Genomic DNA, 27,146 nt, shown 5'->3' with positions numbered 1-27,146 from the left:
AGTTTTACAAAGCAAGCCGTTCAGTGCTTTACATACGGCAGCGGAAGGGTGAGCGCGAGGCCTGCCGAACCTGTCCCCAGCACGGCTCTGAGCAGGACCCTGCTCCTGGCAGCTGGAAGGTGACGAGTGGCACTGTGGGGACCTTCCCCAGCTAACTCCCAGGTAGCTCCCAGGTACACTGGGGCAATCGGATTATTCCCCGCAGGCATTCAGCACACAGCCACTCTATATGCGTAGGCAGATGTTTGCCCAGCTTTGTCTTACAGCCTTCTGGAGAACTGAGACTTTTGCAGTGCTCCTCGTTTCAGTGCTGTGAGTGCTCTTCTGGTGAGAGAGGTTTTCTCCCCAGCTATAAATTCAGCCCCTTCCCATGTTCTCGTTCAGTGAGCAGAGAGAAGGGCTGAGTGTTCCCTCTTGGTGATAACCCTGTTGGTGTGGGGAGCATCAACTACTCCTACCTAGTCTCTTTTTTTTTTTTTTTCCCCAGGCTAAATAAACCTTGTTGTTTCAGTTTGTGAAAGGAAGGGTTTCATGTTATTTTTGTTGTAGTTGGACTCCAAGAGAAGTGCTGATCAATGAGATCTTTTTGTTTAATTTTTAACATTTTCGGGAGTGGTGTCAATGTCTGTGACTGTTTCTACACCTGCTGCCTTTCCTTCGTAGGTATATGGACTTTGTGCTTCTAGTCGCTGAACGTAATTGTGGTCGTTCTGAACTGTTTTCATTTCACAGACTTGTCTTGACCCTGGAAAGCATCTGCAACTCTTCCCAGCTTGGGCAGAGGTGCTGGGCCCGTTCTGGCGCTGCCAGCAGCCGTACAGGCAGGACAGGCAGCCCGGTCCTGCCCGCAGCCCCCAGCTGTGGCAGAGCCCATCCCGCTGCGGTCCCTGGTGCCGGAGGCTGCCCCTTCCCCTCGTTTGCTCCTTCCCTGCCGCCTGCCTTACTGACTTTGTAGTACAATTCCTAATGAAAGCTAATTAAAGTCATCTTCCCTTCCCAGGGCGTTATTTCCCTCATTGCTCTGGGCTGGAGGCCCTCCTCTCCAGTGCATAAATAAATACCCCTCGTGGCCAGCCTTTACCCATGGCCTTGCCTCACTCAGTTTCTGCCAAAAGGGGCCACCTCTTCTCCGTTTTTTGGCAAGCCTTTAGACAGCAATGCTGGGGGCGCAGCCAGATTCGGGTACCCTGGCATGTGTCCCATGCTACGGTGCCACATCCCAGCTCCACTGACCAGCCTCTTCTTTTCTTTACAGCCGAGTCCTTTAAGGAGTTTGCAGAGCTGCTCCATGAGGTAGAGCTGGAGAGGTCCATGATGGTAAGGTGACCTGAACTGTGCTCTGGTAATTACTGCCTCGTTGCAATGTTTAAATGCTAAATCATGGCCAAACGGTTCCATGTACCCTGGTATGAAGCTTCCCGTCGGAGGGAAGCTGGGAGCACCGGGAACGTTGTGCTTTGTACCACGTCTGGTCCACGGTGCCATCGCCGTGGGCCCCGAGCAGCAAAGGGGAGGTGTTGGGTGGGGAGGTGGAGAGGTTGTCCCACGCAGTGTCCGAAACCTCTCCTGCATGCCAGGCAGTCATGGAGCCCCAGGACCATCTGCAGTGGGTTTGCTCTGCAGAGCCAGGCGTGTCTGAGCTGGTAACAAGCTGGTTTTGTGGTGAAACAAAGTGTTAAAGAATAAGAAGCAAGATGTAGTTTTTAGCTTCGTTTTTGCCGGATGCGAGCACGCGGGTCCCCCTGTGCCCCTGCCCTTGCCGGCACAGCTCCCGCGGGGCGATGCGCTGCTTTCGGTCTCCCGCTGCGTTGTGCCCTCTGCCTCTCCAGAGCTCCTCCAGAGCGAGTGTTGGCTTCCCGTATCACTCCTAATTCCAGGAAAAACATGAAGGTTAGGCTCAGTAGAGAGCTTTTACAGCATGCCAGGAATGTGCTGCTTGGCTCTGCTTTCTTCTGCCTCGTGCAGCCATGAGAGCTCCTGCCAGGCTGCTGGCTGGGCCAGTGCCGCAGGGGTGGCTGTGCCGGCGGAACACCACTGTCCACTCTGCGGGTCTGCAGGCAGGCAGGGAACGGGAGGAAACCATTAAGAGGCTGGAGGAAAGCAGAAAGATATTTATTAATTACATCCCAGGAACAATGGCTCCTTTGGCAGTGGGTAAGTAGGTGGAAGGGATCATTTCAGGGATCATGGATGCTTTTAGGGATGCTGTCCAACTTTTCTAAATCTTTTTTTTGTCCTCCACTTGTAGGACCAGTCCTTTACAGTAGCTCACTCAGAAGGTTTCATGCTCTCACCATGTTGATCAGCTTTAAATTACAGGAAAGGGCTGTGGCAGTGTAGTGTCGTGTCCCCTTCTCTTCCCCTCTCCCTTCTCTGGAGCTCAGGAGACAGCCTGTCAGAGTAGAAGTGGGTACGGGAAGAAACGGCAGGTCGTGTCCCAGTGCTGGGGTTGAGCTGGAGCCAGTGATACAAACTGGGGTGAGTTTGCCTGTGGATTCGTGGAGAGGGAGCACCGAGCATGTCCCAGCAAAGTGTCTTTCAGACATCTGACAGGACTGGAAGAGACATGGGCAGGCTTTCCTTTTTCCCTAGCTGCTGCTGTTGTTATTTTCTCGCTGTGACAGATAACCTGCTGTCATTCCTCTTCTGGCTGGGTCTCAGGAGAAGGATAGTCCATCATTTATTTGAGAGCTGTGTTGAGAGCGCCATCAAGCCCAGTGCTGTCTGTGGTGAGAAACGCCAGACCATGAGAAAGCCACAGCAGGGAGCCAGCCCCAGCCTGCCCCAGCCCTGCCTTCTGCTCGTGTGAGTTTGGGGCCTTCCTCATGCCTTCTCTGAGAAGCAGCTCCTGCCCATAGGGCCTTGCTCAGCTCTTACGGGTTGTTGTGCTTTGGAAAACAGCTCGTTTCAGGACTGTGGCAGCCACTTTCTAGCAGTGCACTCACCAGCATGAGCATCTGCTGTGTTCACTGGGAGATGCTAGCGACTCGACACGTCCCTGCCTCTGGGACCTTACCCATCACAGCTTTGCATTAAAGACCAGGGTGGATGCTGTGGTGGAAAGCAGGGCTAGTGCAGCGGCGTGCCTGGGCGGCAGGAGGGAGTGCGGCCAGGTTGTGCGGAGCAGAGGAGCCGGCAGCAGTGGCAGAGGGGAAGCAGCTGCAGCAGCACGTCTTCTCTGCTCCCTTCCCTCCCGTTAGAGCGGGCAGGGCAGCTCGCTGCAGGCAGGAACCCGGCTGAGCTGACAAGTAAAAGTAGCAGTCTCCAGTGTGCTTTGAGAAAGTGTTTGGTTCTGGTTTGTGCTTCTTGGAGAGATAAACAAACAGCCTTGCCTCCTGGGGCTGCTCCTAGTGAGGGCTCACCCAGCAGCCAGCGTAGTTTGAACATCCATTCTCTCAGCCCTTCCCATGTCCGATAGGGACAGCGCTTCTCTTAAAACGGGATGGGTGGCAGATGCTGTCACTGACGGGATTGTCCTGCCGGAGCGCAGCCTGCGGCACAGGGGCCACGCGTGCTGTGCTTCCCTGGGGGCTCGCTCCAGCGTGCCAGCGACACAGCGCGGGGCTGGGCTGGGCAGCCAGGTCTGTGCAGTGGAAGCGCCTTACAGGCCTGTGAGGGTCTGTCCTAGCTTTATTCTGAGGCTGGAGAGGCCAGCAGGAACAAAGCCTGCCTTGGCACAGGCGGGACCGCGGGGGGACCAGTGTCCCAGAGGGCTGCTGCTCTGGCAGGCTGGTGCCCGGGGTTTGAAGGGAGTAACGCAGCGTTTCAGGCAGAGGGCAATGGCTTGCCGTGCAGGGAAGGTGGCAGGCCGGGGCAAACCTGGCTGTCATCTGTAGATGTTCCCAAAGCCTCGTGTGCCGTGATTGGGGTCTTCTGTGTATTACAGATGGGGAAAAGTGGGTATGGATGGGTTAAGTGACTTCACCTACGGACAGAGAAGTTTGCAGTCAGAGACATTAAAATCCAAGAGTTCTTGGCTTCTAGCCCTGTTCAGCCCCTATTTAGGAGAAAATTAATCTGTGTCCTGTAATTAAACTGTTTCTTTCTTTGCACTGTAGGTACAGAACGCTAGTGACTTGCTGATCAAACCTTTGGAAAACTTTCGGAAGGAGCAAATAGGATTCACCAAGGTAAGGCTTGCTTGTTTGTTTATTTTAAATTTAAACACGTTTGTTTTTTTATTACTATGTTTGAATTCAATTTTTTCTCCTGGGTTTTTTTGTTGTTGTTGTTGTTGTTAAAAAGTAGACAGTTGTTGTACTACATTTCGACTTCATGCTTTCAGAAACTTCCCCGTTCAATGCTGGCTTTCAGCTGCTGGCACAAGAGAGCCCGTGCTGTGACTTTTAGTCTGATTTTTCAATCATAAGAGGCTCCAAAACCTTTTCCTGAATTCTTTGGGTTCTCTTCTGGCCTAATTCCAGCGCTGTCTCCGTCCTGAGCAAGGAGTGCTTGTTTCGACCGGCGATCAGGAGATACTCCCTGCTTCTTTCTCTCTTCTCCCCTTTGTTCATTCAGTGCTATTGAGAATAAAATACTTTCTTCGGATAAGCGTGTGTTAGAGCAGGAGGGAGAGAGAGCAGCAGAGGCTGGCAGTCAGAATTTGATTATAGTCATAGGGCTTTTGTTATGAAATATTTAAATAAAGCATCTAATGAGTCTTTCAGATGGACCAAACTTTTAAAGAAACAAACTATAAAAAGCAAATCCTGCACATGTTGAGCAGAAAAGATTATTTTTCCCTTGTCTGCTATCAAGAAGTCCAGGTTCCACGTTACTCGGCGGCAGCTTGAAATGGGGCTGGCTCTAAACCAGCTCAGAAATGGAGATGTTTTGGAGAACACTTGGGGCTTGGATTCAGCCCAGCCCATCTGGAGTCTTTGACGTTTAATAAATACAGGATTTGAGAAAAGATACTTGATCACCATCCTGCCCTTCAGAATGCCCCTGTACAACTGTGTGTATAGAACGCCTCTCTGAGAAGCCGCAGCAGCGTGAGCATGGCGAAGGCGGTGGCCGCAGCCGTCGACCTTGTGCTGGTGAAGCTGCCTGCGCTTCCCTGCCGGGTGCAGGGGGAAAGCCTCCTCGCCTCCTTGCCGGCGGGTTTTGCAGCAGGCCTCTGTGTTATGAACACGTGGACTTGCCCCGGGCTGAGAGGAAACTCCCTCCTGATTGATGTGTCTGCATTAACAATAGGGCCAGCACGTATTTAGAAAAGAGTCATGGGGACTAGATCAAGCTTATTTTCCCCTCTGTGTTTATGGAACACTTAAGTCAAGAGGGCAACGGTCTGCAAATGTTAAGATGACAGTATTAAAGTGTCCTTCAGGCTGTTTTCTTCTCGGGTAGCCCTTAAGGTGTGTAAGAATTACTTTGTCTACAGCCCGGAGTGCTCTCTGCTCCGAGAGTGGTGCCGCCTCCCACCCACAGGTCACCTACCCTGCCTCCTGCTCCGGAGCTGGCCGGTGCCCGGCTGGCAGGCTCGTGTCTCGGCACGGTTGGTGCCGTAGCCCCGGCAGTGGGGGGTCTGAGCGCTGACAAGGATTCACCTGGCAGCTTACAGCCCTTGTTCGGTCCCGGTACCCACCCAGGGTACTCTGGGTGGAGGCATCGGGCAGTGACCGTGGCAGGACGCTGTTCAGAAGCAGTTAAGAGAGGTGATGGAGGGTAGGGATTCGTTGCAGGTGGCTTGGAGGTCTTTGTGGTTTGGCTTTGGTTTTTGTTTCTCTTGAGGAAGACGAACTGCAAAGGTGTCGGGGACACCTCGGTGAGAAGAGGGCTCTGCTGCAGCTCAGCAGAAGTGCTGGCGCACAGGGGCTTGCAGGGGAGTGCTTTGCACCCCACCGCATTTGCAGGTGCGCCCATGCTGACGGCGGATGCACAGGGAGGTAACGCTTTCTCCAAAGCTGCCCTGCATCCTTGAGTGGGTGCGAGTTTCGGAGTGAGCCCCAGCCCACTCCAGACCCTTGCCCTCACCTCCAGTGCTTTCCTGACGGGAGCCTGCGCTACACTGCTGGCCCGGGTCCTGCTGGGCTGCGTCCTCTGGGTATCGCCTCGGGCACAAAGCCTTCCTTCACTTGCCAGCCTGCAGAGCTCCTCCGGGTCATTCGCACCCCTCAGCAGAAGGCATGAAATACAAATGAGGACTCCTCACAATGGTGCTCTGTCAGCGAGGGGTCCCTCTCCATTTCTGCTGTGCCTCCCCTGACTGGCATCACCCAAGTAGATCCTTCCTGATTTACACCAGGGGGAGGGAGGCCGGGGCCAGGCTGTGGAGCAGACCGGAGACATGACACGAGAATTTGTGCCCTCTGCTTCGTTTCCCATATTTTGGCAGAGTCGCCTTCTGTGAGATGTTTTCTGTTCTCTTTGCAAGATGCTGAAGCCAGATAGGAAGAGCCTTTGAATTGGGTCTTTGTGATGACTCTGGCTGGAGAGCAGCCAGTCAGTCTGACTAAGACATCTGAGTCTGCATTAACCCGTTTTCCTGGGGATGAATGGAGTCTCCTCGGTCAGATGGTGTGCTCCCACACAGGGGAGCCCCCGGGGTGTCACTAGGACCCGCCGCAGCCGCCCCCCTCCAGCCACCTTCCCCTGCTAGCCGCAGGCCTGTGGGATCATTGCTTTTCCCGTGACTTGTTGGTAAATGTTTGTATGTGTAGACATCAAGAATAAAAGCAGAGGATCCGGGATCCGCTGAGCTGACCCATTTCTCGGCCCTGGCGCCTTACTCTGCTAGAAAGCTAAAGAGCCGGTGAGAATTCATGGCTGGGGGTGCAGGCACTGATTTGGTGAGCGTGTAAAGGAACCGGTGTAATCGAGACTGCTGCGAGTGCTAGGAAGGGCACAGATGGCATCAGGGAGGCGCAGGCGTCGCTTAAGGGAGAGGGGGCGTGGGGTGGTCTATTTTTTCATTTCACGTTAGATCATATTCATGGAGGCTAGGCTGCATGCTCTGTCCATGCAGGCTATGAACTCGGTGGATTTTGTGCTATGTGTCGTGTCTGTTCGGCAGAAGCTGTCTGAGTCCCAGGCACGCCTGGTGAAGCTGGTGAGGTCTGAAAACGAGCAGAGTAGGATGTGGGGTGGTGGAGTTCTTGACTAGCAGGGGAAGGAGGGGTAATTAGAGGGATGTGCTCACAGCAAATGGGAATGCGAAGCAGGATGGCAGGACTGGTTGTGGCCTGAAGCCCCAAACGAGCACGGTGTTACTTAGCGCACGTTCCTCTTGATCTACAGAGCTGTGCGGCAGAGCAACGCATGTGTTTTGCAGCAGATGCAGCTCTGCAGCAGCCCGAGGAAAGCCCCTCCTCGCCCTCTCGCAGGACAGACCCCCCTCGGCGCGGCGGGCCTGGGGCTGAGCTCAGGGTGCTGCCGCAGGGGCCTTGCACACGGATGGTGCTTGTCCCTCCCTCCCTGCCGGCAGCCTCCCAGCAAAGCCCTTGGCGTTCAGCTCACATGCTGTGGGCGAGCTCTCTTCTGGGGTTGGGGTACTTTTGTTAAGAGCCTTGCTGCAGTCATTAACTTTAGGAGGATTTGAATAGAAAAAGTTTCATTCCAATTCCACTTGGAAGGAGACAGCTTTTTTTTTTTTTAAAAAAAAAAACGAAAACACAAAGCAAAACAAAAAAGTCAGAGGGGGAAAAACTTGTTTGGACTCATTGTAAGCTGCGGGAGGAATGTTTACTACGCTCTGGGATGCTGAATAAATGCAGCGTTTTTCAAAAAGTTCTTACACAGGAGATAACATGTATTCGTAAAAGCACTTAGTTAATTCTGTTATTAATAATTTCATTAATAATAATTTTAAAAGAAAGGGAGGACAGGAACTCCTACTTGCTTTCCTCTCTGGGGGAGCAAGATCTAAGGAGCATTTGAGAGAATGCAGTGGGTGAGGGACAAAGACCAGGTTAAAGTGAGTGTGGTTTTATAGAAGTGCTCTTTCTACACCCCTCAACAGCATTTTACTTTTTAGAAATTATCTTTTTTTGTATTAACTGCTGATGCATCATAAAAATTAAACTCGGGCATGAAGTATTTTTTTTCCATATGAACATATTTCTCTTTTTCCCATTTCTTCCCTCCGCCATTTGCCAGATGAGGCTGCAAGCTGAAGCAGAACCTGCCACCCATCTCACGCTTTCAGCTCCTCTCCAGCAACAGCTTGTGATTTCCCTAAACTGATTTGGGGCTTGAATTTATTCAGTGCTGTCATCTTTATCGAGTGATGGTGAACACATCACCGTTTGTGTTCATTGCTGGGTGTCCATGTTGTGAGTGCGGTAGCTCTGCTGTGGTTTCAGCAGGATTACTGTTGCCTTCATCAAAATGGGGCATACTGGGGCGGAAAATGCAGCAAGAGCGGATTCATTTAATATTTACAGGCTTTCAACTTGCAGTGTTTCCCAGGCTCTGCTCAGAGCCACATTGCAGCTTTGCTCTGAGAAGGCAGCAGGGATGGGGATGTGCGGGCAGGGGCAGGCAGGGGGGATCCCGGGAGCACCCGGTGCTGGCTGCGCACCCATCTCCCATTCATGGCTGGCTGCACGTCCTGCCGGGTGCTGATCCTCCACCCAAACCCCTGCAGGTGTGTTCAGAGGTGGAGGCTCCCGGCAGGCAAAGTGTGTGTTTCGTTTTGTTTTGTTTTTCTTTAAGAAGAAGTTGCCACGCGAGCTGGGCTCCTCGTTTGCGGCTCGCTCTACCTCTTCTCGGATGGGAATTTCAAAGGATCCTAATTAGCAACTAATGGTTAAGGGAGAGTTTTGGCAAGTCCGTTTGCCCCCCTCTCCCCCAGTCCTTGGCTGCTCTCTCTCTCACTCAGGCTGGAACTGAGCGGCTGCCGAGGGGCTCCGGCTTTGCCCCGCTCCCGGCAGCAGCAGCCGATGTGCAGGGCAGGACCCCGCACACGCAGAGCCAGCCGAAGCTGCTGGTGCATCGACTGGTGGACTGGGCAGCCTGTGCTTTTCGAGGACTCCTGCTCATTTCTAGGTAAAGCAGCATCTGCTGAAGCTTAGAGAGCAAAGCTTTTGAAGAGCACCCTCCTTTGCTGCTGCACGACCCTGCCTGCATTCAGGTGAAATTGGCTTGGTTTCTCTTGGTGAGCAAATAAAGGAAAGTTGGGTGGCTTCTTGGACTTGGCAGATCTTAATGGGAAGGTAATGCTGTCCTTTGCTGAATATTCATGAGGAACTAATTTGTGCTCATCTTTCCAGATTGTGCTTCAGTCTGGGTGGTTTTTTTGTGTTGTTTTTTGTCTTGGCTTGCTCTGTTCAGCAGCCAACAAGCTGTTAGAAGCCTTGGCTTGACAATCAGGAGGGATTTGTAGTTCATCCTGCTGCTTTTCAGTTATATGTTAATTAGCCAGAGTGGGAAATGATTGGCAAGCCCCCTTTTAGTGGCCAGAAATGCCGTTCTGCGCTGTGCTCCTTTCTGCATGGCAGCAGTTCTCCTGCAGGAGCAAGCTGTGCTCCGCACACTGGTATCCATCTTGGCCGTCGTTCCCGATCCCCGGGGAGATCTTGGTGCTCTGCACCCCCGGCACAGCTGCGTGCCCCTGCCCGCCCACGGGCACTGGCGGAGGAGGAGGCGCTCCCTGAAGGAGTTGCGGTCTGGCCTCTGAGCTCCTGCTGCAGAAAAGGCTCTTCCATTGCTCCCCCAGGCTTTTTCTTCCTTTTCACCTATCTTTCCCACTGCAGAGATGACCCTGTGCCGCAGGATGGGCTGTGTCTTCCCACGGGGCACTGCCCATGCGAGCAGCTGGCAGAGCTGCTGTGTGGGTCCCGGTTTGTGGTCTCCCTGCAGCTGCAGGCTCATGTTCTTGTGGCCATCTGCACGGGCACCGCGGCCACCCACAGCTTGTGGTCTCCACCATGGGTTCGTGGTCTGGTGGCCGTCTGCATGGGCACCACGGCCACCCACAGCGACATCACCTCTCCTGGGGATGAGATGCTCATCTCGCTGGGAGCCATACGCTCCCAGGCTGCTGCATCCAGAGGCGCGTCCCCCTGGCCCTGCCTGGCACTGCTCCCCTGCCCGCGGGCTCTGCCGTGCCCGGCTGCGGCAGCACCAGGCTCCGGTGGGCAGCTGCTCCCTGCTCCCTTGCCCTACGCTTTCCCACAGCTCCTGGGGCAGATGAGCAGCTGCCCAGCCGGAGAGCGGAGGGCAGGAGAGGTTGGTCCCTGCTCTGGGCTGGAGCGTGGCTGACGTCCCTCGTGGCCACTCCACTGGGGTGGGGACAGCTGAGTCACCCTATGTGTGCTGCTCGCCGGCGTCGAGAGGCAGGACAAGGACGCCTGGAGCGGCGCCTCGAGTGCAGGAATGCGCTTCAGCCCCTCTCCTGCTGCCCCTTCCGCTGCTCGCCTGCGGATCCCCTAAGGAGTGGGGCTGGCACTGTCCCTTGCTGCGTTGAGAGACCACCTCTGCGTGCCACCTCCGTGGGGACAGCTGGGCTCTTGTTGGTTGGGTTCGGAGCTAGCTTCCCATCACTGGGGGATTTTGGGACCTGCTGCCAGCGTAGCCATCCTCTCTGAGATGCAAAAAGCTGGCAGCAGGAGAGGTGTGAGCTGCAGACCCGCAGCGCTGCGTGGGCTGCCTGTGCTCCCGGTGCAGCTGTGTTTCCCTGCGCTTCTGTGGCCTTGGCGTTTGGTGACTCCTCATTACAGAAATGAAAACAAGCCTGGGTTCCTGGCTGCGTTAGACATGGCATCTAATGGCACAGACAGACAATGCAAAGTGTGACCTTACAGACACAGTAATTGCTGCTTCGCAAATACTTTTGCTTCTCTGGGTTTGGATTTACTTATCAGGGGTGTTAGTCACGAGGGTGGTGTTTTGTTTTGACAGTCCTTCCTGGCATCGGCTCCGCAGCTGCAGTGCTGCTTAAATTAGGTTTCACTCTCGGAGGACTCTCTGCTCCTCTGGATTTGATATGGATCTCTTTTTATTGAGGCATGAATTTGCTAACGTGGAGTTACAGTATCCCTGATATTGCAGAGGATGATACCAGAAGATACACTTCCCTTCAGGGGTCTTGTAATTACAGGGTCTCTGTAGGGCAGTAGGTGTAATTACTGGGGTAAAAAGGTTTGCTGGTCTAAGTCTGCCCTACTCCAGACAGTTAAATATAAGCAGGGATATTCCAGTTGGTGCCTCTGCATTTTTCCGTAGTAGTTGTGCTTTCACAATAGCAATGTGCAAGGATTAGAGAAACAGGACTCTCTTGTGGGGTGAGAAATCCTTTTTGTAGGAAGGCAGCTGGCAGTAACGCTTGTCCGCCCTTTGTCTGAGGTGCCTCTAAGGAACCGGTGTCCACCAACGCGAGCCTGGGTGCTGATGGCAAGCTGCTCCTCCAGCAAAGGCCGAGATGGCTCTTGCCAGGAGATCTGACCTGGCTGTCGAATGTGAGTGCCTTTGCCCTTCTCTGACAGATGCTGCCCACGATGGGTAACGTGGGGAGCTGTGCAAGCTTCATGTGCTCCAGTAAACAACCTACAAGTGTCTCCCTCTGTGCACCCACCAGAAAATAGCCTTTCTTCTTCCAGAAGCAATACAGCAGTAGCCACTATGAGCAAGGGGCTGAGAAGAAAGCAGACGGTTAGGCAGGGGCTAACCGTGCTGAGCCAAAGTACTGGTTTTGGGAGCCCTGCAGCATCCTGCTGTGTAGGACATCCCGTTAGACAGGCTGAATAGTCCGTGCCGGTGGAATGGGTAAGGAAAACTTCATGGCAGGAGAACAAACTAAAGAAAGAGAAAGGACTTTATTTAGGAAATGCAGCTTCGAACTTTGCAGTCACTACTGAATTCATGAGGAAAATAACTAATATTCATCCGTCCAGCAGAGTCCATCTGCTCTGTTTCGTGGTGGCATTGGTGTGTGTTTGCTTATTCATTAATTTCTGAATAGGGGTAAGAGAACAGGATTTCAGGGCTTTTAGGAGATAATTGTTGAAAGATACCATTAATTCCACAGGAGGCTGGGATTTCCTAACTCTGCTTTCCACTTTCTTGAGCTTTCGAAAGTTAGACAGAGGGTTTGGGCATCCTGTACGTACCCTGTAGTATGTATACACTAGTCCTCAGCTGCTTGGACCTGGCATTGAGGCTGCTGCCAGGCTGGAATTTCCTTATTTTAGCAACTCAACTGCCTCTCAGCAATCACTGATGGCTCAGTTACCGTCTGATGTGGGTATTTGTCAACCTGGCTTCTACTCATGGTTGTTTCTTGATTGCCACAGTCCTCTGTGGTTTCACAGTCATTGTAAGGCATAAGTAAACAGCCTGGTCCTCTGCTCAGCTCCTCCCTGCATTCTCTCTGGGTTTTGTTCTTAAATGTCTTCTTTTGCTCTCGTTCTAGACATTTGCCCTTTCAGGTTTGCCAGTGCAAACAACTTTTTGTTGTAGTGGTTCCTTCACAAAGTCTTTTTTTCTTAACAAATCAGTCCACGCTTCGTGTTTACGTGCCTGTGGTAGGCATGTTTGAGATGTCCAATAGGTCAGTAAGAACCAGACCATCTGCAGGAGACCTCCAAGAGGTGAAGTCTTCACATTGTGTATTGTAAAACAGCTATGTTTGAGGCAGCGTTCCCCTGGGCCGTATTCGGGCGGGGCGCTGCGCAGTAAAACTTGTGTAAGTTTTGACTGCAAGGTTTGTGATCTCTCTTTCCACCACTGGTAATAAAGAGACGATGGCTTCCCTCCCACGTATCGCCCTTCCAGTCTGCTGCTTTCGTTCTGATACTTTTCGGAAACACATGATAAAAGCTTCAAAACAGAAAACTGCCAAACTCCTAACAAATCTTTTCTTATCGCGGACATGTCTTTGACATTAAAGTATTTGCCCAGTTGTTTCTGAACTATGTGAACAGCACATTAGCGAGTGGAGAATAGGGTTTTGATGTATTAGTACGTCTCAAGTTTACTTGACACTGAAGAGATTGAGAACAATATCTCGTCGATGGGGCTTTTGCCACAACGCTAGCATGACAAAATACTTCAAGTGCCTATGCCACAAAGTATTGCCAGAGCTTGGTCTTGAGGTGTAAGTAAACCCAGTGTAGGCAATGGACTGTGAAAGCAGAGCAAGTGGAAAGTGATCTCCTGTTCTGGTTGGTTCGACCAGAATTTTTCCATGGGAATACTGAATTGCACAAAAGATCTTGGCTTTGTTGCATGTTCTTATCTGGAAAATGCCAATAACTGGTTCTGCTTCAACTCTTGCATCTCCAGGAAAGAAAGAAAAAGTTCGAGAAGGATGGTGAGAAGTTTTATTCTATGCTGGATCGCCATTTGCATTTGTCTTCCAAAAAGAAGGAGTCCCAATTACAGGAGGTGTGTATGCAGTTTTCTTCAGAGTTGGGTCCAGAAGCAAGACCACCAGCTCTAGATCATAAAAAAGGGGGGAAAAAATCATCCCTTTCAGTAACCAGTTGAAACTGATAAGCAATTAAATCTACCTAAAGCCTAGATTCTCTGGATGAGACCAGGGCTGCAGCACAGTAAGCTGTGGTAACACGACACGCCACGTTGTCCTACCTGGTGCTGCAGCTCTGAAATTGCTGGGTTCAGGTCGCAGCTGGAGTCAGGTGAGAGGATCGTGACAGTGGCCTTGTCCTCATCGGTGCAGGGCTGCGGGTGGAGAAGGAGCTTATGCTAAAATAACAAATATGCTTCAGGAAAGCCTTGTCCTTGCAGAGCGGGGTGAGGTTCTGGATCCATAAATGAAAGGGAGCCAGAAAAGGGCAGACCTGAGAATGGCCAACGTTCCAGTCTTCTGGTTCTGTGCAAAGTGTTCAAAACCTGGGCTGGACACGTTTGGCAGGCTTTTTCTTAAGGGAGGACAGAACTATTTGTGGGCTGACAGACAAAATGCTGGTCAAATATTGTCAAGCTAGATGTCACGTATTTTCTTTTTTCACCTCTCCCTCTTTCTTCCAGGCTGACCTTCAGGTTGACAAAGAGAGACACAATTTCTTTGAGTCCTCCCTCGAGTATGTGTACCAGATCCAGGAAGTACAAGAAAGCAAGAAATTCAGTATTGTTGAACCGGTAGGAGCTTTCTTTTCTTTCAGGCCTTGTTTTTTGATGCTCAGATATGCTGCCTTGCTGACAGTCGTAGGAAGGGATGAGTTACCAGGTTGGATTCGTTCCTGGGGAGTCTTGTGATGGAGCAGGAGTTAACCTTGCACACTTGGATTGCTGCAGCTTAACAGCCTTAGTGGTTTTTGCTGGAGCACCACAAAGCCACAGACTTGTTTCTCATGTCTGTAAGTCGATCCTGAGGAACAGGCTGGATGCTCTAGGTAGGTAGAAGTCTTGTTATGAATTATCTTGGACACCTTGTGTTTGGTAAGCGTTAGCTGTCTTCAGAGGGAGAGAGTTATCTGGTTCCCTTACCTGTCATGGCACAGGCTGCAGTGGTGCCAGCTCGTGGCTGTGTACAGGGACCCTGCCCTGGGTGGGTGGCTCTGCCCTGGGTGGGTGGCTCTGCCCTGGCGCCGGACGCAGTTGAGCGTGGGATCATGTAGGTCTCGTGGACAAGGAATCTGCAGATCTGCTCTTGTTCTCCCAGCAGGGTCTTTCATTTCGGGTGTGTTTTATTAAGACAGATGTGTGGGTGGTAGACCTGGGCTTTAGGGACATTGTGGTGGATAAGTCATAGTAAGACTTGCATCACTCCAAAATTGTAAGGAAAAAAAACAAATTTGTATATGTAATTTCTGAAACCCCGCTTCCTGTCTATCTTTCCTCCCATTAGAAACATAGGAGAGAAGTTTAATCTGTGTCCTTTCCCTCCTTTGCAGGTGCTGGCTTTTCTCCACAGCCTCTTTACTTACAACAACCTGACAGTTGAGCTCACGCAGGATTTCCTCCCTTATAAACAGCAGCTTCAGCTCAGCCTGCAGAATGTGAGTTCCTGCCCAGCTGAAGTATTTTTTGCATGTGACTTCTATTCTCATTCGTATTTGAATGCCTCTGGTGGTAAGGCTTTTCCATGCAAAGCAGACTGTCCATGTTTGCAATGTGGGAGGTGCAGATAAAGTTATTTCCTTCTCAGTTCACATGTATTTTCTCCTCTCCGGCACAGGAGAGTCTGCAGGTGCCACTATAGTGTTTTTCCCTGTCTAGAAGGGGCTATTGCAATTGTATCATTTAACCTTGTGCATAAACAAGCCTGAGAATTTCTTCCAATTTCATGAGATCGAAACTGTACACGTCTTCTAAAAAGGCCTCCAATCTTGATCTTAATGGTATTGGCTTACTACATGCTTTGGTAAGCTCCTCTGCTGGCTAAGAATACTCATGGGGTAAAATATCTGCGTCCTGTTTCTTTTATCCTCAGTCTTTCATGGCTGGCCCTCATTCCCATGGAACAACAGCCATAAATCTGTGCCAAGCAGAGTTCACTGCTAGCTCATTAATTGGTCTAAGTGGTGTTCCATAAAAGTGCCTTGATTTTGTACCCCGTGTTGACGTGACTTTAAAAACTATTTCATGCCAAGCAGCGTGGCATGATCTTTTGAGGAATCAACACCTTAGTTTTGTAGGAGAATACACCTGTTACCTGAACAATGATGCAAAGAGGAGTTCAGGTGCTTCCTTCTGCTCCACCTAGCCTTAAAATGTGCTAAGTTTCTTTTACTGAAAGAACAAGCGTCCTCCCAGTCATGACTCCTCAACACCATTTCCATGCACGGTATGTTAAACCTTGTCTCTTCAATCATCTTTAAGAGTCCAGTTGCTCTTATAGCTGGAGTTTTCATGTGAGTTTGTGGAGTGGCTTCTGCAGTTTGTACATTGGGGACCGATTAGTTTCTGCCAGAGCACCTAGAATTTGACCAGGAATACCTGAAGCTTGCTCTTTGCTCATGTTCAAATGTGTTTCTTTTTGTTTTCTCTTAACAGACAAGGAATCATTTTTCCAGTACGCGGGAGGAGCTGGAAGACCTGAAGAAGAGGATGAAGGAAGCCCCCCTAACCTGCAAGCTACCTGGGCAGCCCACCATTGAGGGCTATCTCTACACTCAAGAGAAATGTAATGGCTTTTATATGCACCTGGATGCATTAAAGAACGCGTGAGCCTGGGCTGCCCTGCTCACAGCCCCACTGCCTGGGCTGCACTCGGCTCCCATGGCCAGGCCAGCTTTAGCCATGGCATCGCTGTGGGCTGTGCTGCACGGGGTGTCACCGCCTGCCAGTGCACAGGGTGCTCGGGGAATCACTGGCAACTTTAGCTGCCAGCTTTCTCAGTGGTGGCACAGAGCTTTCTCCGGGTTACATGAGTCGTGTAAGCAAGGAGCTAATTGCCCTGCGCTCAAATTAAATGAGATTTATTGCTTCATTGTAGCGCCGGAGAGACCGGAGTTCTGGCAGATTGCACCTTGGCTGTGTTTTATCAGAACGAATCTGGTGTCCTGCCCAGCTTCCCTCTCACAGTGTCTCTGAGGGCATGTGAGCATGGCTGAAGTGTTAACCAGCAATGAGAGTTAAGCTGCTGAGAGCGAAACTTGTTGTGATTCTGTGCAGAATCAAATCAAGCCAAATTCAGGCTTTGACAAATACTCGCTGTAGCTTTCCATGGCCATGCAAGCATGAACACTTGGGCCACACAAGCCTGTATGCAGAGCGTGTTGTCTACAGACAGAGTAAGTTGTCTACAGACAACTTACTTTGTGAGCAGTTAATTTTTGGATTATATATACGAATGTATTTATACATGTATTTGTATGTATGTTTATCCTGCTTTTAAAAGAAAACATATAGACAGTAATTTTAGACCACAAACAAATGTTGCATGTTCCTGCATGCCAATGACTGTTTGCTGCCTCTATTTATGTTTCCCCTCTAAACTGAGTATGAAGAGAGTTGTTCCTCCTGACACTGCAACTTAAAAAAAATTACAGAAAAAATATTAGTCGAAGTATTTCATATAAAGGGGTTCAGGTAAGACAACAAAGAAAAGTGGCAATAAATCCAATGTGATATAAATAGGAACTTTAGAGTGTTTTAAAGATGCTGTTGTCTTTACTGCCAAGTTTTCGTCAACAGGAAAAAATAGTGGTGTCTGTGTGAAACAAGCATTCAAGACACGTAGGATCCTGCCAGTGTAGGTCTTGGCTGGACTTGGCCAAACCGGCTTGGCTTGCAACCAGAGTCCCACAAATGCCCTTTCACCAGCAGCGTTTTGGGAGGGTGCTGGAGACGGCTGCCGCCCTGTGCTCCTCCTGCTCCTCTCCTCCTCCTGGTCCTCCTGGCTCTTGCCGGTGGAGATGCTGGTGAGGGAGGTGTCCCCACAGGCCTGGCAGTGTCCGTCCCCAGAGAAGTGTGAACATGCGGGAAACGCCAGCCGTGCCTTGCCGGCTGCATCCAACTAAGGCACTGTCTCTGACTCCAGCTTCCCGTGTGTTTCTGCAGGGGCGCTGGGCATCTCCTGGGTGAAATATTACTGCCAGTACGAAAAAGAGGCAAAAACCTTACGGATGACGCCCATGGACCAGAAGCCTGGAGCTAAGCAAGTGAGTTGGTTTCTTGGAGGGATGTCTGCAAACATTGACCCAGCCATCAGGTCTCACCTTCAGTCCACCCACGTCTTCTCTTTCCGTAAGCAAATAGACGTACAAGTGCCACGTCCAGGGCAGTAGAGGCCAGCCCTGCTGTCGGGAGCAGTCGTCTGGCAGCGGCGGTCCTCAAGACATGCCAGCAGTGGGCTGGTCCCAATGCTGCAGCTGTGGAGGGGCTCCTGGCCACGGAGCGGAGGGGTGGGTTTTGTGTCCCCTCCCTGCCTGGCCGCACAGGCGGGTGATTTGGTGCGACCTGAAAAAAGCACCTCTGTGAAGAGAAGTTTCACCTCCCTCTCTCCTAAATGACCTGAAGCCCTGCAGGGTTTGGCAGCGGAGACGCAGGTTTGTGTAACATGAGTGTTATTCAGACAGTGCTGACTTGTGAGTTTGGTCTAGTGTGAAATTTCTGCCTTTCTAGACAAGCTTATTTTTATATTTATCCATGCAAATGGGCGGTGAACCTGCAGCCTGGTTTGCACATAGCCCTCTGGCAGTGATTGCAAGTACTTGAATTGCTCCAGTTATTAGATGAGTGCTTCCAAAAGCAGTATTTCTCTGCCTTTGCGTGTTCACACAGTCACTGGTTTGTGATTTTGATTTCTGTTCTCAGAACTGGTTACGTGTGAGTGGGACTGGTGTTAGGAGAGGAGGAGAGGGCAGCAGTTGCAGCTCTAAACTGCAATAAGGCAACGATTTGGGGAACCTTCTTTCACAAAACGCTTTGATTTTTACCAGTGTGTCTGGCAGTTCCCTGCAGTTCCTCAGCGTGACAGAGGAGGGGTAGGATGCAGGCGTGGATGATGGAGTACAGCAAGTGCGTCCAGCTGAGTCCACCCGCCCTCCTTTGCCATGGAGCGACGTCCCCCCGGGGACTTCCCAGTCAGGCGTGCTGTTCTGCAGTTCGTGATCTCATGGTCTGTTCTTTGGCAGCCCTCTGCACACTGCAGCAATAAAATAAAATATATTTTTTGGAAGCCCTTGGTAGAGACCTTGGTGAAGAAATGTCCCAACTATTGACTGGAGAGGTCTATTGTCATCTGTGCCGTAGACATGTCTAGTAAGGCCAATTAATGCAGGTAGGGGCTCGTAAAAATGTAAATTAGTCCCCTTCCCAAACTCTTGCAGTCTGGTAATCTGCACCTTCAGCTCACAGCTGGCCACACAACTTCAAACGCCACGATTACAAGCAGTGCTCTTAAAAACCCCAAACAACCAGCACACGCACAAAACACAGCCAGGAGATTATCATCACGGCATGTAAGCCGGACGTAATCTTGGAGGAGGCTGTCCTTGCTGCCGGGCTGTCCTGGATCTGCTTGATCCACTTCTGTCAGAGGTCTTGCAGATGCAGCGGCGGTGATGGTTGGGGTGATTAACGCGTTCCAGGCTTGCACACTCAACCCTAGGGTCTGGTTGGTCGTAAGGTCTCCTGTGTGTCTCTTCAGAGTTCCTTACCAAGTTGTGGAGATCTTACAATCACATTACAAATTGACTCTGCTGCAGAGTACAAGAGCATGAATGCAAAGAGCCAGAGCTCAGCCCCGCAGTGCCAGCCTCTCTTCAGAGTGCACCTACTCTAGATTTGGTCAGTTAACGTTCCTTTTCTACAAGGTATTTTGTGTAAAGCTGTTTGGACCACGAATGCTATGGATAATGGGTAGCACTGATGAGCCCTGATAAAAGGTAGGACCCAGCTGTGTCAGATAACAGACAAGCATGGTCCTGGCCTCAAAGACCAAGCGACTGCCTCATGAGGTTTGTCTATAGCGGCGTTCCTGCTCTGTGGAGGCATATTGCTTGTTGCTGAGGTATTTAGCACTTGTTTGCGGGGTAGTGCCATGAAGTCGAGAACATTTTGTGTCTGAGGAGAGGAAGCCTGCCTCACAAAGCCTTTGATCTCTGTCTTTGTTGATGGTGGGAAGGACCGTCTGTGCTCCTGGTACCAGCGCCATTGGATTGGCTGGGCATCCGCTGGGAGTCTGGTGCTCTATGGGCAGTGGCTGTACTGGGCTGCAGCCTAAGGGTGCTGAGGAACCCAAAATTTTCTCCTGTGTTTCTTTCCTCTAACCTCTGCTTTCATGTTCTGTCCTAGGGCACCTTAGACCTGACACTGAAATCCTGTGTAAGGAGAAAGACTGACTCTATAGACAAAAGGTTTTGTTTTGACATTGAAACTAATGAAAGGTGAGACACTTAATATTCAAATGGCCTCCAAACCCTGTAAACCTGGATGAAATCGCTCTTTGCTTTTTGTTAAAAACAACTTTTGCTTCATTTTCCTGCCTGTCCCTGGGTGAACTCGGCGCAGGTCTGGGACCATCACGCTGCAAGCACTCTCGGAAGCCAATCGAAGGCTGTGGATGGAAGCCATGGACGGGAAGGAGCCGGTAAGTGTTGGAGGAGCTGCTGCCCAGCCCTGAATATGCTGCCTAGCAGTGTCCTCTGCCGGCAGGTCCTGGGGAAGAGCAGTGACACAGCAGTGACACAGCCACTGGCGAGCTCTTTTTTGCAGCTGTCACCTCACTGCTGTTGCTTACCCGTAATTCAGGCATCAGTTCAGCCGCTGCGCATCCGAAATGGGGCTGCGTGCTGTTCTGCTCGTGGCACAGCTTGCAATGGGGATTTTGTTTTTCCCCTTTAAACCTCTGGCCAGGTCCAGACTGCCTAAGGACCGTGGCCTTACTGGGTCTGGAACACTCCATATTTCTGTTGCTCACAACTTGCTCTCCAGCCTGCGGGAGGTGATTTTTTTGTCTGTCGATGCTCTGAGCAGCGTTTGGGAAGTCTGGCCCAGGGGAACGGCCACCCTGCACCAGTGTTCGCCCACCTTTCTGTGCCTACTGCTGTTTCCTTCCTTCAGTCTGAGCAAAGCACAGACTCCTGCATTTTACCAAATTTCCTCTAAATGGACAGCGTGATGTGCAGTGCAGGAAAACCCATTTCTGGCTGCTCCCCTTGTCTTTGGAGAGCTGCCTTTCCCTGGGTGGGCTCGGTGAAGAGGGTTGGCAGTGAGTGTGCTTACTGGACGGGGTAGCTCAGGGCTGTGTGGCTGCTGATGCGGAGGTGGGACGTGGGAGCAGGGAGATGGGACACGGGCACCCTCCGCAGCACTTTTCTCCTACTTGTTTAAACGAGAAAGGACATGGGATAGTGTGGAGAGGGTCAGTGTGCTCGTGCTGGACAGCCAGTCACTTAGGGGGTGTCTGAGGCTCACTCGGTTTATATGACTGTTATTATGTATAAAGGATTTTTTATTTTCTATCAAGAATGGCACCCGCTGTTTATTATTAATAAAAAAATACAAAATTTATTTTTGTATGGGCTGAAGGAGTGCCTTGACACTTGAATTTTTAAAAGCAAGCAAACAAACAAAAAAACCACACCCCCTGTGTGCCAGACTGTCCAGCTGCTGTTTTTACACAGCACCTAAAGGACAAACAAAGTTTCCTGTTCAGTTTTTGGGAGACCTCTTTCTTAGACATAGGCGATCCACTGAAATGTAGGAAGTCAGCAAAAACTCATTTATTGTGTAGATAATGGTATCATGCTTAGTTATAAAATGACATTTCTTTGGGATATGGTCTTACTGTTTGTGACTGGCTTTGGGTGATGTCTGGGATGCTGCATTTTCTTTTGAAAATAAATACTGAATCACGGTGCATTGTGTTTTTGTTTCTTCCTCCTCCATTCCCTCTCCTTTTTCAGATCTACCACAGTCCCATCACGAAACAGGAAGAAAGTGAGTCATTTTTGTTGCTGTTCCTCTGAGCTGTCGAAGCTGTCCGGAGGTCGGGCAGTGTATTTCCTTGCAGATACACTCGTCCTCGATTTCTGCTGAATAGGCTGTGTATTCCCTCCGTGGTGGCAGCGTAAATTCTTTCCCTTTCATCACAGTGTCTGATACTGAGGCCAGATAAGAATGAGTTGCAATGTGCAGTTTTTATTTGGCAAGAACTAGTGGGATGCGGAGTTCAATTTGCACCTCTAAACCCCAAAATAACAGAGGGGAAGAAAGATCGGTGAGAGATTTTGAGGACATTTCCCTTAGCAAAGATTATAATAGGAAAATAGAGGTGGCATTTAGTTCCCTGGAGCTCCCATCCCACCACCTTGTGCCGTGTCTCCCCTTCCCTAAGCGGGGGGTACCCTGCCCACCGCCCCTGTAGCCCCCGGGGCAAGCTGCCGCCCCTGTGCCTTTCCCCTTTTACAGCCCATGACTGCAGTGGCTGAGCGTGCCGCCGTGGAAAACTCAGGGTCTTCATTAGCTGGGTGAAAACTTGCATTCTGTATCTTAGAGCTTACTGTTATCAGCACTTTAATTAGCTGACTTTAATGAGCATAGAGGTAGCGTTATCAGAGGCATAAGCATGAAACCTGTTGTTTGACTGTGTTTGCATTACACACCTGGAAAGAATGCAACTCAGTTTCACAAAAGTAAATGCACTCTCTTTTTAATACATTAGAGCTAGAAAGACTTCAAGTTGTATTATACCACTCAGTACCAAGTACCCAGTGGATCTGTGCTTGACGGTGTCTTTAGTCGTTCGTATGTTAGAGCTAAGATACGTCTGAGCCTTTTGTCGCTGTTGCTCGGAGAAGAGAGAATCGTTATAAACAACTTGCTGAAAATACAGTGATTTCATAGGATTCGCCAACACGGCCTGTGCTGTGACTGGAGTTGGTCCAGATGTGTCTTGTGGCTGTTTTTTCAAGTGGAATGTAGTTTTACGTTAAAAAAAAAAACAAAAACAAAACAAACAACACCCCCCCAAACCTGTACAACTCACCTCCCCCCCCCCAAAAAAAACCCCCAAAACAAAACCAACAACAGCATGGTCATTTAGGAGAAATTCAATATAAATGTTTGCACTGAACAGAAAGATATTTCGCATTATAACTTGGCCAATACTTTCATATATCCCAGAAAAAACAGCAGAAGTAGTAGCGTGAACACACAAGTTGAAATATGTGTATAGAAAAAAACTCTGACTTTCTACCTGCTTCATGATGCCTGCAAGACAGGCACAGAGATGGTCTGTGGTTAATTGGCTGGAACAAAAATCTGTGTTCTGCTTTACTCAGCATATCAAGCTGTATTGTTTTTGCTTTTTAATCTAGTCAAGTAGATAAGCAGAAATTACATGATCCTATGATGTGGAAGAGCTTTAACTGCAGATTTTGCAGTGCTCTGGAAATGATTAATCAACTCCTTATCAGACACAAATTCACATGTGGCGGGACTCTGATTTACGCTTTTATTATTAAAGACAGAAAGGGGGTAGGGAGCAATGTTGTAACTCAAAATAGACTCAAGGAAAAGTGGAGAACATATGGAACTAATAATTCCTTGTCAGGATTTAAAGAATGCCTGTGTTTTCATGGAGGGATGTACACGATGCAGATGCTCGTGTGAACCCGGCTGTGTGCTGGGGCACTGCAGCTTTGTGTGCCGAGCAGGGTCTGGATATGGGGCCTTCCCAGTAGTTTTCCACAGGGAGCCGTGTGCTGGTGCTCAGGCAGCTAACCCTGCTTCTCTTGTTTGAAACAGTGGAGCTGAATGAGGTCGGCTTCAAGTTTGTACGGAAGTGCATCAACGCAGTGGAAACAAAAGGTAAGGTGCTCGCCCTGGCATCAGGAGGTGCTGCCGTCCTGGCGTTGCTTCCCGTGGCCTTGAATTCTGTTGTATTTTCTGCAGTATAGTGGTGTTAGTCAATGAAACAAGACTTTGACTTTAACTGAAGAATGCATGTCAGAGGAGCAGAAATCCTGCGTGGTCCAGAATGTCATTATACCAAATTCGGTTAGGATTGAATTTCCACCTTTACGCTGTTTTCATTCATCGGTTTCTCATCTTTGGCTCTGAGAAAGCTCATTGTTAGGCAGAAGGAGAAGAGCTCTGGAAGTCTCTCTGTACTAGGGGGACAGGCAGGGGTTAACTGGGGTACAGGGTTATTCAGACCCATTTTGTTAAAAGCAGGAGGACAGAAAGCAGGCTGATGGATGATAGCTCACCCTCTGGTCTTGCGTGAAACACCCAGCCTGTACCGGTGTACGTCGCCGGCGTGGGCTATAGGACGAAGATAAATCACTCCAGAACAGCTGGATCCCCCAGCTGCCAGGGAAGGGTGCCTGGTTTCATTGCCAGAACCTTTGGGGGATGTGGCCAGCCAAGCCCTGCTGAAGTGGAGAGGAGCGGGGAAACGAGACCCTCCTCGCACAGCCGGGCAACTACAGCAGTTCTGTCTTTCCTAACATTGGCTAATATTTTCAAAGAACCTGCTTGAATGTGTTTGCCTTCTGTGACAATGTGAACAAATTCGTGTTAAAGCAGCACTCTCCAGAAATGGCGTATTTAGCCAGGTCGGGCTTGCCAGCTCCAGCGCGTGTTCCACGCGGTGGCTGTGCTCGCCTGACCACGGCACGATCCCGGCAGAAGGTACGCGTCCCGGCCGTGCTGGTGGCCGTGCCCACCGTGGGCGAGCGGAGCTCCTGCCCGCAGCCCCCTGCCCTCTGCCAGCCGAGCCAGCAGCAGCCCCTTGCCGCCGGGCAGCCCAGGGTGCCGGGGCACGGAGCCTGGGTGGTTCCTGGGGCAGAAGCGTTTCGGCTGAGCCAGCACCCCGACGAGAGGAGTTCCACTAGATGGGGCTTTTGGACTTCCCACCGGCTGGGGAAGACCCTTGGCTAACGCTCTTTGGCTTTCTCCTGCTTAGGGATTACTACGGAGGGCATCTACCGGACTGTTGGCAGCAATATTCAGGTGCAGAAGTTGCTGAATGCCTTTTTTGGTAAGAATTAATTATTCCGTGCAACTAGATTGTCCTGGATTTGTATTGTTTAAGAGGGATAGAGAGGATTGTGTTTCACAGTGAGAAATGTCCAGCATGGTTTTTGGTCCCTGCGGCCCCTCCGAGGCACATCTTCCCCTTCTTTTCTGGGCTTTTTTCTGCAACCTGCTCTAGTGCCTCTCCCTTTAAACTGCATTTATTTGTTGGTGGTGCAACCTGCATCTTAAGTTAAGTGAGCAGCAGCGAGATAAAGCGAGGCAGTGACCCTGGAGCAGCGGGGACAGGCCTTCTCCCATCGTGTGCTAAAAATATTCAGGCATTTTGGAGTCACGTGCTGGGGACACGTTACTGCCGTAGGCCCGGGGTGCGGGACGTTGGCCAAGGAGAGATGAGCCCTCGCCCTCTCCTCTGCTGCCTGCACGGCCAGCAGCTCCCAGCCCAGGGCCGTGGGAGCTCCCGGTCAAGCCACGGCAGCAACAGAGGGGCTGCGGACAGCGGGGCCGCTCGTGTGGTCGGGTGCATGTGGCACAGCTTTGCCAGCGTTGCCTGACAGTCAGCAATGGCAAGAATCACTGCTTACCCGGCCATCACAACTCTTTTCCCTTGATAACAGCCTGTGTCCGGATTCTTACTTAGGTAGTGCAAATGAGAACCAGACCTGAAGGTTAGCGCTTGTTAATTAGCGTGCGGGATCCTGAGGGCCTTCAGACAGCCCCGCCTGCAGCGCTGCTGCCAGGGAGCTCCTCCGGCTGATGCTGGTCATGGGGAGTGTCGTGGTTTAACCCCAGCCAGCAACTGAGCACCCCACAGCCACTTGCTCACTCCCCCCTGGTTGGGATGCGGGAGAGAATGGGAAAAGTGAGAAAACTCGTGCGTTGAGATAAAGACAGTTTAACAGGGAAAGCAAAAGCCATGCACGCAAGCCAAGCAAAACAAGGAATCCATTCCCCACTTCCCATCAGCAGGCAGTGTTCAGCCATGGCCAGGAAAGCAGGGCTCCATCACGTCTAACGGTGGCTTGGGAAGACAAACGCCATCGCTCCCAACGTCCCCCCCTTCCTCCTCCTTCCCCCAGCTTTCTGTGCTGAGCATGGCGTCCTATGGTCTGGAATATCCCTTTGGGCAGTCGGGGTCAGCTGTCCCGGCTGTGTCCCCTCCCGGCTCCTTGTGCCCCCCCAGCCTCCTCGCTGGTGGGCTGGGGTGAGGAGCAGAAAAGGCCTCGACGCTGTGTAAGCACTGCTCAGCAGTAAGGAAATCATCCCGGTGTTATCCACGCTGTTCCCAGCACAAATCCAAAACACAGCCCCATACTAGCTACTGTGAAGAAAATTAACTCTATCCCAGCCAAAACCAGCACAGGGAGGTGCCTTGTCCCATGGGTCCAGCACAGCCACCTCCTAAACCAGCCCCCGCAGACGAGCTCAGTGGGACCCTTTTCCTCGGTGGGGTATCATGGAGAGCTGTACTGGGAAGGTGGCCTCCGCAGGGTGGCCGTTACCCTGCTTTAAGGTTTTCACCCAGAAGGACTGGGGTACCTCAGTGTATGCAATGTATATGTTAATAAGTCAATGCATGCATTTCTGCTGTAAGCCTTTCTGTGCACTGAATCTTGTGTTTCATACAAGCACGTAAATTGGTGGGTAGTCTTTATACAAGAAACGGTTAAACTCCCTGCAGCAGGCTGTGGGGCTCAGCAGCGTTGCTCCGTGCTGGGACAGGCGCTCCCAGGCTGGGACCTGGCTGAGGCCGTCGTGCCCCTGCCCGGTGTCCCGCGTGGGCCAGGGCAGGCGGTGAGCCCCGAGGGTCGGTGTCCCGCGTGCCCAAAGGCTGAGCCGTTCTCGCCGTCCCTGCCTGAGGGGCTGGAGCACAGGGCAGAAAGTACACTTGCATTGATACCTGTGTGCCTCGGGCTCGCACCAGCTCCCCGTGCAGACATCTGATATTAATGTAGTATTTGAAGGCTTTTACCATTGTTTTTTACTATTGTTTACTGTTGTTTTTACTATTGTTGTTGTTGATTAAAACAGCTGGTTTGTGCTGACATATAGCTCTACCCTGTTCCCATGGAGCCGCAACTTCAGACAGCTATCTGGTTATGCTTGCCTGATGACTAATTATTTAGCCTAAGGTTTTTATTGCTTCTTGATTCTCACCCTCCCTGTGAGTAGCTCTGTGGTTTTCTCCTCTGACCCCCACCAGTGAGTGGCTTTTCATTTTATTTATATGCATTGGTCTGGTTGACCACTTGCCACACTGCTGTGTACAAACTCATGATGGAAAGTCCAACAACACAGAAATAACTGCTGCAGAAGGATTTCATCCTGAACTTCACTAAGGAGATAGATTTTTTCTTTTTTTTTTTTTTTGGTCTCTAGTCCTATTTCTTTTTTAAAAAAAATCACGCAGTTTATTTCTTTAGTCCAGCTGCCCCCCATCCTCCAACCATGTCCTTTACTTCATCATACCACAGAAATGATGTGGTTGTTCGGTGAGGGTAGGCAGGAGCAAAGTGTACTTCCACGCTGCTGTGCCTCCTCCTCTGAACTCCCTCCTCTCCGTGCAGCAAGAGGGAATGTTTCCAGAACAGCCTTCAGGGCAGTAGCTGCGAAGGAGGGATTGGAGCTGGACACTTAGATTACTTTGGATATCAGAAAGCTTGTCTTAGATCTGTTGAAATGTGTCGTTTTTGCCAGTCTTGGCTGAGCTGGGAAAAAAAACAAACTATAGAGAATATGCCCTCACTAACTTTTCACCACTGCTTAAATGTTACCTTCTGTTTCTTCTTTTGTCCCTAGTTAGCACTGCT

The 27,146-nt window shown here is 50.7% G+C and overlaps 1 protein-coding gene across 2 annotated transcripts in view; it reads left to right on the top strand.

Annotated features, from left to right (window-relative positions):
• OPHN1 (oligophrenin 1) overlaps positions 1–27,146 on the top strand; it is a 69,957-nt gene that overhangs the window by 24,873 nt on the left and 17,938 nt on the right. For both annotated transcript variants that reach the window (XM_050901897.1, XM_050901896.1), the window contains exons 3-14: positions 1,256–1,317; positions 4,059–4,130; positions 13,225–13,326; positions 13,933–14,043; positions 14,799–14,903; positions 15,901–16,030; positions 17,410–17,510; positions 19,648–19,739; positions 19,864–19,942; positions 21,261–21,294; positions 23,104–23,166; positions 24,266–24,340. In XM_050901897.1, coding sequence (XP_050757854.1) covers positions 1,256–1,317; positions 4,059–4,130; positions 13,225–13,326; positions 13,933–14,043; positions 14,799–14,903; positions 15,901–16,030; positions 17,410–17,510; positions 19,648–19,739; positions 19,864–19,942; positions 21,261–21,294; positions 23,104–23,166; positions 24,266–24,340 — 1,026 coding nt within the window. The remainder of the gene's footprint in view (positions 1–1,255; positions 1,318–4,058; positions 4,131–13,224; positions 13,327–13,932; positions 14,044–14,798; positions 14,904–15,900; positions 16,031–17,409; positions 17,511–19,647; positions 19,740–19,863; positions 19,943–21,260; positions 21,295–23,103; positions 23,167–24,265; positions 24,341–27,146) is intronic.

This window comes from Gymnogyps californianus, chromosome 9, assembly GCF_018139145.2.
Source record: "Gymnogyps californianus isolate 813 chromosome 9, ASM1813914v2, whole genome shotgun sequence".
In the NCBI taxonomy this organism is placed as follows: Eukaryota; Metazoa; Chordata; class Aves; order Accipitriformes; family Cathartidae; genus Gymnogyps; species Gymnogyps californianus.
This window is presented reverse-complemented; position numbering and strand designations above follow the sequence as displayed.